The sequence below is a fragment of the Condylura cristata genome, unplaced genomic scaffold (genome assembly GCF_000260355.1).
Source record: "Condylura cristata isolate star-nosed mole 26May11 unplaced genomic scaffold, ConCri1.0 scaffold00032, whole genome shotgun sequence".
Classification (NCBI taxonomy): domain Eukaryota; kingdom Metazoa; phylum Chordata; class Mammalia; order Eulipotyphla; family Talpidae; genus Condylura; species Condylura cristata.
In genome coordinates this window covers 8,629,365-8,640,477 of record NW_004567133.1, presented here as the reverse complement: position 1 = coordinate 8,640,477, position 11,113 = coordinate 8,629,365, and the positions used below count along the sequence as shown (strand labels likewise).

Genomic DNA, 11,113 nt, shown 5'->3' with positions numbered 1-11,113 from the left:
TAATGACATTTTCAACATTTTAAAGAAATCATCTGAAAGATCCCTCTTTAATAAATAACATTCCTCTCATGTACAAACTTAGATTTTACAAATGAAACAAGTCTTTCCAAACCAGCTCTGCCCAATCCTGGGGGGTTTCTAGGGCAGGCCCCCTCCAGAGAGTCCGGGCACCCCTCTCGGCGGGCCACGGGGTCAGGAGTCCACACCCCGCATGGCAGCCACGGTGGTGGCCAGGCGGCGGGGCAGGCCCTTGCTGGCCTGTCTGTACTCCTCGGGCTTGGCCTTCAGGAGCGTGGCGATGCTCTGGAGCATGCGGGACGGCTGCAGGCCCAGGGCGTCCATCACGTTGATCAGGTAGTCTGTGGGAGGGAGCAGAACAGCCCGCAGACTCAGACTCGGGACAGGAATCCCAGAGGCCTCCCTGAGCCAGAAACAGAGCTGCCCGCCAAGGCCTCCCTCAGCATGTAGGCCTTCGCCCTGCAGGCGTTTCAACAGGGTCACACCTGCCTGCGAGCTTGGCCAGTCCAGGAATTCCACCCCCGCCACCCCGCATCTCTCCAGCCCCCATCCGAAGGGCCAGCTGACCTCACCAGAGCGCCACCCTGGGGACTCCTGGCTTCTGGGTGTCCCTCCCAGGGTGCCCACTGACCAGGTAGACAGGAGGATGTCTGAGCGTAGACACGCCCCAGCAGAACCCTGTCACGGGGACCCACCGATGTCGGTGGCCAGCTGCTTGGTAGAGTGCGGGGTCAGCTCAGGGATCTGGAGGATGACGTCACAGTAGGTCTGCATCGTGGCTCTGGCGATCGAGCCCAGCCAATTGTCAGCCATGTTGTCCAGCTCGGGCAATTCATCCCCTGGAAAGGGGCAGGGCGTCAGCGGAGAAACCACCTGCTCAGGTGGCTGCTACGGAACCTGTGGCCCATGACAGGTGCGCTACGCACACGTGCCAGGGAGCTTCCGCTCTCGATGGGAAACGGGGGAAGGACAATGACCTCTTCGGTCAGCTGGACTTGAGTAAGCACAGTGAGGAATCAGATAAGCAGTCAGAGGCAGAGTAACGTCAGTGTCCCCACAGCCCGAGGACGGCTCCACAGCAGCACCCCGGCCGAGCCCGGCTGAACTTGGTGTCATGGGCACCAAGGTGCCAGTGCACCTGATTGTGGGAGGGGCCAGCAGGTGGACGGGCAGCCACACCCACTACACCCCACCCAGGCCGCCGTGGGCACCATGGCGGAACACAGTTCTTCCCTCTACCGCGCACAGCGACAGCGGCCACAGCGGCCTTGTTTGCCTGAGGCTTCATCACCCACATGTGACAGGGGGCCACTGCAAAGCCTTGGGAGCACGAGAACGGGGCACTGCACCTGTTACCAACACCCCCGAGAGAGGATGGGGAGCCAGGGAGGAGCCAGCGAGAGAGCGAGGGGCTGCGGGGCTGGGAGGTGCAGGTGCTGCCTGCCGGCCCCGCTCCCCGTTCCCTGGGCCCTGCCAGGGTTAAGGCCTGCCCAGGCTGCCGAGGGCCCGAGATCCTTCCCACCCGCCCATGGCAACCGCGGACGAAGGCGTGAATGAAAACGATGGGACGCTGCATCTCTGTGCACGCAGGTATGCGTGGCACCAGGCAAGACAGTGGGTCCTTCCGGCGGGATCGGACAAGAGTTCCTGCAACAGTTTCCCTGCCAGACGTGGGCCTGCATCTAGCCCTCACAGGGGCGAGGCAGACCGCAGTACTTACAGGGGAAGTCGGGGGCCCTGACCTAACGTCCCCGCCGCGGCCGCTTCCCAAGTGGGCTGGCAGGGACGGGGCTTCCCTGCACGGCGCCCACCACTTTCGTGTGTATAAAAGTATCTACGAAAAAGTGTCTTTAGATTATTTTAGACTATTATTTTAGATGATTTAGAAAGCATCTTAGCAGGCGGATGAAAATGATCACTTTATGAACCAGGAGCCCTCCAGTTACTAGGCTAAGCAGTTGGGCTATGTGGCTTTTTCATGCCCAACAGAGAAATGTGTCCTTACGTACACATTTTTTAAAAAGGACGATCCAGACGGCCACTGAGCAAAAGAGCAGCAGCCGGCCCGACCCGCGCTCCCTGCCCAGGGCCGCGGCACCAGCCTGGCTCGTATTGTTCAACCTGCTCTCAGCTGTTACAGGCATCTGCATGTGTGGAGTACAGGGGCCGGGTTTTGGCAAAAGTAAGAAAAACACGTTGTTTTGCACCTTGCTGTTGCATCTTAATATTAAAGACGCGTATGTGTGAAGGCCTCATGTTCAGTCCCACTTAGCCTCTGATTTGACTCAACAGCATCTGACAGCCGCATGGGCTCCGGCTTTCTGTCTGCTCGCATTGACATACATGGGCTGGCAGCGTCCTTTATCTTAACCTTTAAATATAGTTTTATTTTCAGTGTGGCACCGCCTCTCCCACCGCTGAATCTTGCAATAGTAAGTGCTTCTGCTTGCTTGTGCCTACAAACTTTAACACCCAACATTGGGAGTTACAGAGATTTTGATCAGAGCGCTATGCGGTATCTGCTCAAATCTGGTAGCCCCAGATAATGAGAAGAAACAGTTCATGGACCGTGTGGAGCCCACAAGTGCTGGGAGTTGGGGCGAGCTACCCCCAGACCCAGAGGGGTCTGCACAGGACATGTCGCCTCCGTGCTGCGTCTGTCCTAAGAGCCACGCTGCAGAGGCGTCACTACTCAGCACGGGGCCGGCCGGGGGCGAGGGCTGGCTCCCGGGCTGGGTCCTCGCCTCGCCTCGAGAGTTTGCGTCTGCCTCCCACCTCCGACCTCCCACCCGACCTCCCACCCGTAGTGCTTACAAGACCCCCTGGGGCAGGCGGGGTCTCCTGCATGGTGCCCAGGCTGAAGGGCGCAGGTGGGGTTCACTGCAGGTGCCCTGCTCCCTCCCCAGGGACGGCTGCACTTGGTGAGATCAAGGCAGGGCGGCTCTTTCGCCAACACTCTGTCGTGCAGGGGAGCTAGGCCCTGCAGGCAGACCCCAATCTTTCTCTGCTGCTATTTCTTCCTGTAGCGGGGGTGTCAGTGGGGGCATGGAGACGTGTGTCTTGGGGGGAGGGGCTGAAAGGGACAGGGACAGCCCTGGGCCCACTGCGCCTATCCCTGCAGGAGCTTGCTCACCTTGCTCGGGAGGAAACGGCAGCTTGCCGGCGTGCAGGGCGAGCTCCAAGGCAGAGTCCTCCTGAGTCACGAAGGGCTCGAGATTCAGGGGCAGGGACATGATATACTGGCCGATCTGAAACAAAAGCAAGCGCGTCAGCCCAGGCTGGCTCCGCGGGGACGAGCACGGCGTGTTCCTGGCAGGTGTCGGCGAGGCCGGACCACAGGCGCAGGGCCCGGCCTGCCTCCCTGTCTGGGGACACTGGATACAGCAACCCCTTGAAGGAAATCAACGGTACTGGCACGGAGCGCGTGGGCTCACCCCTCTCGCTGGCGCCCCCGTCCTCGGAATGCGACCTCTCCCTCAAATGTCATGGACACCAAAGTAAATTTTGCAAAACTGAAAGCGCCTGTGCAAACACAAGTGGTTAATGCTGCTCACAGACGAAAGGTACACAAGCGGCGGCCGGTGCCAAGCGCTCGCGAGCTGCAGTCCTGCCTTCGGGACTTGGCCTCCTCCTTCCCGGTGACTTACCCCAGAGAAGGAAGGAAGTTTTTCTGGGGAGAAAAAAGCCACTTCCAAGGGTAGCTTAATCTGAAGAGGAAATGACGACGTTTTCATGATACGAACTCTGGGAAATGAAGACCAACAAAACCCGGCGGGCTGGTGGGGAGCCGCGGAAGGCGGAGCTACGAGAGCGGACGCGCCCACACGCAGCCGGCGCCACGGGGCCTGACGCCTGTTTCCGCTCCACTCACACGGCTCTGTGCGAGGGCAAGCGTGTGTTCTGCTCCAACATAAGGTTGATTTTTCAGTTATCACGACGTAACATAATGTGTTTTTCCTGGAGCCTGCTGTCTTGGCTCCACCTTTCTCCGTCTGTTCACCTGCTCTTAGAGCCGACGCTGACTCTGCAGGCTGCAGCCCGCTGAGAGCAGGTAAGCTCTTCCTCCGGCCTCGCTCGGCCCTGTCGGGGCGGGCGCCTCTTAGAGACGGTCCGGACGCAGAATCCACAGTCCCCAGCCCGGAGGACGACAGCCAGGCGTGACAGCCGCCTCCCAGCACTGGCGCGGCCTGGCCGTGGGAAGTCTCAACATGCAACGGTCCAGAGGTGGCTTGTTTGGCTCCCTGACAGCGGTGCACAGATGGCAAAATAAGCCGGGTCAGCCTGTCCCTCGCGCGTTTCCGTGGTGCAGCTGTCCGCTCAGCCAGGCGAGAGGTCATTATCACTGTCACAAGCAGCACTGCCCATTGGGGCTGGAAAATGGCCACAAATTCATCATTTTTCCAGAGGACGAGTGGAAGAGAAGGATACTAATTTCTACGGTTAGAATTGCTCCAGTTTTGTTCAGGCTTTAAAATTATTTGTGTAGTTTTAAAATTGTGTGTTCCAAAATTTAGAATGATTTGAACAGACCAAAAAAGACCCTAGATGAAACCTTGTTTCCTGGCCGCAGGAGCAGCAGGCTTTTGCTCTGGGCCCATGCCCTCGCCCAGGTCCCTCCTTCACGTGGGACAAGCTCCCTCCCTTCCCTGCCTGGGACAGGTGTGGCCCCGCCCCCGCAGCTCCTGGTCCCATCTCCATCTCCATCTCCATCTCACAAGGCACAGGCATCTCCATCTCGCAGTCTGCGAGGCGCAGCCCGGCAGCCTCGGAGGCTGAGCAGACCCGCCTGCAGCCCGCTGCACCGCCCACTTCGTGTCCTGTCGCAGAGCTTCTTTCCACGGTGGTGGCTTTTGCTCCTGCTGTCTGCCCTCACTCCCACGTACTGAATTTCTCCATCTCAGTCATGCTGGATCTGTCACTTGCCACGTGGCGCCGAGGAGCAGGCAAGCAGGCTGGGCCACGCGGGGATCGCTGCCCGGCGCCAGGGCCCTCCGCTGTGTCGTCTCCGTCTCTGCACCCAGCAGGCCCTGGGGCTCGCCTGCCGTGTGCACACGCCCGGGCCTGGCACACCTCTCACCTCGGCCGCTCCTAGTCCTCGGCCCAGCAGCACCTGAAATAACTCATCCTCAGCATCACACCTTGTGCCGGTGCCGTTTTTAATTGTTCAAAACATTTCCTCTTTCATCCCTTTACAGTGCCCACACGGTTCTGTGGGGGCGAGGGCATTCAACAAGGCAGCGTGCTGCGGTGGTGCAGACCTCAATAATCTGACGTCGCAAAGGCCAGTCAGCTGCCCTTCGACGGTGGGTAGACCGTGGCTTCCAGACAGATGTCACGGCTCCAGGCTCCGTGCAGGAGCTGTCTGTATTTACTCGGTGGGAATCAGGGCAGAAAGGGGTTCCTGTCATCACACCTGTGGCTATTTGTCCATGAACAGTCCTGGAATCCATTCTGCTCGGGAGAGTGGCGATTCAGGAGAAAGGTCACCGGACTTGGATCTGAGTCCTGGTTCTGCCATGGTGTGACACTGGGCAGCTTACCTCATCTGTCAGGGCTCTGCTGTCATCATCTCTGAAATTAGGGTGACCTAATACTTACACAGAAGGGCTGTGGTGAGGATGAAATTCGCTCCGGGTGACACAGATGAGAGGCGCCTGGAGGAGCGGCCCCCTCCCCACGCCCAGTTACCAGCAGGAGCGAGGCTTGTCAGTGTGGGCCACGGCAGGGGCAGCTGGTGCACAAGCAGCCTGGGCAAGGCCCCACTAGGAGCAAGCGCTTGCCCGCAGCACCCATCCATGCTCCTTCCTGAGGGCGGGGGTGGGGGGCGCGTGGGCTGCTGCAGGAGGGCAGGGCCGGGCCGACCTGGAGACTCAGCGCAGCCCTCCACACTCCCCTCGTCTCAGCTTCTCCAGTTTTAAAATCAGTGCGGTCACCTCAAGTCCCTCCCAGCAACTTCACTCCCTGAGTCAATTTAGACTGTGATGCACATTGTCTCGCTGCTAAAAACAAGGTTACTCCACTGGTGACAAGACCACCGCATCTGGCCGGTCGTCGGCACCGGACGCTGGGCAGTGCCAGGAGACAAGGAAGCCGGCTGCCGTTCTGGCCACCACACCGCCCCCGTCCGCCCTGCTACTCCCTTGGGGCTGCCACGCATCCCTCCCAGCTTAACCTCAGTAACTCTGAATGCCCCCTGCGTCTGCTACAGTACAGTCATCACTCGCACAAGGTGGCTGCGAAGGACAGCGTAAGGCAGACACGCCCACCTCAAACCGCCCTGAAGGCTCCCTGGAGCCGCCCGCAGGCGAGGTACAGGCGGCTGGGCCTGCTGGGCCTGCACAGTGCTCCTGACGCACAGGGACATCTGGAGTGACCGCGCTAGACTGCAGAAAGGAAGGTGGACAGGGCACGTGCAGATGGCGGGGTGACTGTCAACTCCCGGGGTGAATGGGGGAAAAAGACTCAAGTGCCTGCTCCCCGGCAGGGTTCTTTTTTAATATTAAGCCTGTGTGATTTCAACTCCTGTGAAGAGATTTGCTGCCATGAGCGAAGCGTGAGAGCACTCAGCACAGAGCCTGGCTCAGAGCAGTGCTCTGGGAAAGCCCACTGACTTCCAATTCAGAACAACATACACTCCGCTCTGCTCTTCTGAAAAGCCAGAGAGAATTCAGACACCTGCACCCTCTCCACCAAGTCACAAGGACACTCACAGCCCGTGAGGACTGACCACACCTCACACTGGAGAGTGGGGTGCAGGGATGGGGTGGGGGTAGGTTCTGAATCAGCATGTGTTTCGTCAGCTGATAAAAGTCCTGGATATGGGTGGAGACTAACCAGAAGCAAAGGTCCACAGTACCCCGACAGGGCCCTGCTTTACCCGGAAGAGCCAGAATCAAGACAAGCAAAGTCTGAAGGCTGGTGCACGCGGCGTTCTTACGTTGCTGATGTACTCGAGAGGGGTGAGACTGAAGGTGGGCAGGTCGTCAGTGAGGGTTTCTCCAATGCCGGCGGTGTTCCATCTCTGGGGAAGGAAGAAGAAGCCATCAATGTCCCAACCTCCCGGAAGCCCGGTGGGGTCCAGGTCATTGCCCCAGGGTCGCCTCCGCTCAGACCCGGCCTGCAGAACCAGCAGGGATTTCTCTGCTTGAGACCATCCCCTTGAAGCCCCAGAAAGAAAGCATCCTTCCTCTTTTCTCTACAGCAGAGGTCCACAGAAGAGAAACATTACTTGATGGAAGCCAATCCCTTCTCATCCTGAGGTCTGAGCTTCTCTAGTGCCGAGACTGGGGTGGGCTGGGGAAATTCCCTTCTGGCTTATTTCCGGCTGGGTGCAGGTAGCCTAACTCCTAGTTCTTCAGCACTCTGAAGATTTCAGGGACACCCTCAAGCTTCCAGAGAACACATGTGAGTCCCAGCTCTAGGAGGCCGGGGAAGCCTATTCTGGCTGCAGCAATATCCAAACCACGCCCACAATATTCCTTCACCAAGTTAACGCCACTGCTTTCCTATCTGCCTGCCCTCTGTATCTAATTCTCAACCAATTCAGAACTCGGAGGGAAGGGGCCAGGCAGACAGCTCCAAACCTCGTCCCTGCAGGCGGGAAGGCCACGAGGCCACGGCAGGGGCCTCCCGGCTCTCCAAGGCCGCCCACACCGGCGCACAAGCTTGCAGATCTCCGCTTGGCGCCCTTCACACAGGATCCGATTTCCTAACCCAGCCTGAGTCACCCTGAGCCGGCCTGGGAAACAAGGCCCCTTCGGGTCGGCCTCCCGGACTGGCCGCTGAGGTCAGTCGGCGGTCCTCTCGCAGCCACCTGACGCCTGATCTGGTTGCTTGATCCTTTAAGTAGCGTTCCGGGAATGCAATGGCCTCATCCACCCCTGGGCTCCCGGCCCAGGTGAGGCCTCAGCGTCTTCCCCACGCTCTCCTGCACCAGCGCCCACCTGCCGCCGCCTCTTTGCTCTAGGTAAGTTCTCTCTGGCCCACCCTTGCCCCGACAGTTGTCTAACCCCTAGATTCTTGCTAAGCATCCCTTTTTGCTACTTGTTTCCAGTGAACTCTACTGAGAAGAGCCATGCCGGGCACCCCCCGGGCCTAGTGTCCATGCTGTGTAGCCTCGTGCAGGCCCTTTCTCTCCAGAAGCCCTGGGGACCAAGAGCCCCTGACACAGCCCCCCAAACACACACCCTGTCCTCACCCTCACAGACCTCCACTTTAAAGGCACTCTTAAACGCAAGGAGCCAGAGCTGGGGGTTGGAGATGGCCCGCAGGACATGTGTGGTGCGGAGAGGGAGGACCAGGAGGATGCCCTTAGAAGTGAGATGGCTTTGCCTGACACGTCAACTGCAAGAGACAATGAGTGAGGGAGACAGAGGTGGAGGGAAGCTGGGACTGAAGAGACAGACCAACGCCAGCGTGCAGAACCTTGTGCAGAACCCCTCTGGCCCCCGACTCTGTGAGTCGTGACATCAGGACAACGGGAACCATGAACACTGGTTTGTGACATTAAGAAAGTAGTTTTAATTTTCTTTTTTAAGGTGCTTATCGTGTCGTGATTATCTGCAGAGTTCCGATGTGTTAGATAAGGGGGTGCATGTGCAACAGGATGGCCAGCGCTGGTCACTGTGGAAGCCAGGCCATGAGGACATGCGGGTCTACTCCGCTCTGCTCTGGCGCAGGAGTGACACTTTTCATGATAAAATTTTTTTTTAGTTATTTTTTGCATCATTGTGTCCCCGTAGAATCCCCACCACCAGTTCACCCGTGAACCTTCACGATCGCCCCTGTGCCCCTCTCTGGTTTTGACCCCTCTTCCTCCCTCGCAGAAGTCTCTGGTCTGAGCCTCCTGCTGGGCACACAAAAGCTCCATTTCCAGTAGTTCGAGGCCTCCGCACAGCTTCCCACAGTGGTTAGCTGCACCGGGTCTGCACCCCACCAGCAATGTAGGAGAGCTCCTTTTTCTCCACCATTTATCGTTTCCTGCTTTTTTGATGTGTGCCACTGTCACTGGTGTAAGGTGGCAACTCACTGTGGTTTTGAATAATGAGAAGTTTTTAAAGACAGACCAACATTGTGGCCCTGGGGTTCCAGGTGAGGGTTCTGCACAGGGAGAAGCAAGATCAGAGCGATGTATGAAGATCAGTGCAGCAATTCAGAGTGAGGGTGGGAAGGCAGCTCACTAAAAAGCCCGAGAAGTAGTTCGGAGACCACGCGAGCCTGAAGGAGGGCCGTGGCCAGAGAGCGAGGGAGAGACGCTTAAAGGGGCGGCACAGCCTGGAACCGCTGCTGGCTTTCTCCTGGTGGCAGGGAGCAGAGCCACGGGGGGTGGGGAGCAGGGTCTGGTGGTGGGGACAGACCACCGTCACCGGGAGGGTGTCCAGGGGCTGGAGACCTGGGAAACGCTTCCGGGAGGCCGTGGGAGCGGAAAGGTGGAGGGAAAGCAGATCCAGAGTGGAAGAATCTGGAATAAGGGTGAGGCAGAGTGGACAGAGGGAGGGAGGGGTAAAAGGGAAGGCAAGACGCGGTGGACTTGAAGAGGGCAACAGGGAAATGCTGTGGATAATATTTCAATTGTTGAAAATTTATTTAAAGTGTCCTTCACATGGGCTTTATCTATCCATCTGTCACCAGGTAATACAGGTAAACTTCAATAATCTATTTGGAAATGGAACACAGTGTTGGTTCATACTCTTGTAATGCAAAGGGCAGTGAATTTACCAGCAAACATTAAAAACAAACATTTAATGATCAGGGTTTAATTTTCAAATCCTTAAGGTCACAGTATTTGCCTTTGTATTATGAGCTGGAAAGCTGGCACAGGGGGGCCGGAGTGGGGAGCCCTCCTAATCTCCCAGCTGCTTTGTCCTCCCCAGCAGCCCCAGAGCCCAGGGAGGCTTGAACGAGAAGGCAAGATGCAGCCACCAACAAGTCATGAGCTCTGGAGTGCAGAAGTAGGGCCCGACAGGTGCGGAGCGCAGAACCCTTCTCAATGTAGAATTATGTAGGTTTCAGGACAGAAGGACAGAAGGTCAAGATTTTAAGCTTTGACAAAAAAAAAAAAGACAAAAGTAAGAGCAGCCAAATCCGGAGGTCAGAAAGGGCAGTGAGGTAAGGAATGCTGATCCCTCACCTTTGGGAGCTGTGAGGAGCAGTAAGATGCATCTGAACAATTAACAAAAACCACACAGGGCTCCGTCTCTTAAGAGTTCCCATAATTTTTCTTTTTCTTAACTCTGAAGAGATCTGGGAAAAAATATCTTCTGTTGTAGAGAAAACCATTATCTCAAATTCAGCCATTCCTTTGGCTTCATTTAGCTTACTGTTTCCTGGTTAAGTGCAAGTAGAATTTCTCTTGTGAATATCATTTTTCAAAAGCGGCCGTGCAGACAGGCAGCTCGTTCTACCCCCACAGAGGGGGCGGCCCAGCCCTGAGCATGTGAGTGGGCCTGGGCCCCTGGGCCCAGTGTTTACACTGATTACTTCTAGACGGTGGAGTCTAGACGGGATTTATTGTCTTTTTCTTTGTACTTGCCGATAATTGCTTCAATTTCTGAAAATGAACGTAATTTTTTGTTTTAAAAACCTGTCATTCCTCTTAAAAAGATGAGACTCACAGAAAGGAAGAAAACACCTCCTTGTGGCAGGGGCTGAGCTCAGTTCTACTGCACACAGACCTCACCTAGTCCTCAGCACCCGGCGGGGAGAATGACTCAGCCCTGACAGGCGAGGCCCACAGGGGCAGGAACAGCCCCAGTGTGCGGCCCAGAGCGCAGGCCGCAGCGCGGGTCATCACCTCCCTGCCCTGATGCAGTGGCTCACCCACCTGCACCCTCCCAGAGCTGGGAAAGCAGAATCTTGCAGGGCCACCGTGTCACGCTACGGATGAGGTGTCTGAGAGGCAGGGAGGGGCTGAGACATGACCATCCCAGACCGGGCAGGTTCATGGCTGGCAGACAAACGGAAAGAGAATCTGGGAGCGCTGGGAGCTCTGAGAGGCCTCAGACGCTGAAGCAGACACAGGGAGACCGGCTGGCAGGGAGAAGGCGCCCCGGGATCCTGGCGCGTAAGGATCCTCCCTTCTCGTAAGGATCCTGCT

General features: G+C 57.3%; 1 protein-coding gene across 2 annotated transcripts in view; it reads right to left on the bottom strand.

Annotated features, from left to right (window-relative positions):
* Nucleotides 1-11,113, bottom strand: part of COG7 (component of oligomeric golgi complex 7) — a 40,846-nt gene continuing 29,733 nt past the window's right edge. For both annotated transcript variants that reach the window (XM_004691716.2, XM_012731993.1), the window contains exons 14-17: nucleotides 6,956-7,039; nucleotides 3,152-3,266; nucleotides 714-857; nucleotides 1-359 (exon numbers count right to left, since the gene is read on the bottom strand). In XM_004691716.2, the coding sequence (XP_004691773.1) occupies nucleotides 193-359; nucleotides 714-857; nucleotides 3,152-3,266; nucleotides 6,956-7,039 (510 nt within the window). In that variant the 3' untranslated portion in view covers nucleotides 1-192. The remainder of the gene's footprint in view (nucleotides 360-713; nucleotides 858-3,151; nucleotides 3,267-6,955; nucleotides 7,040-11,113) is intronic.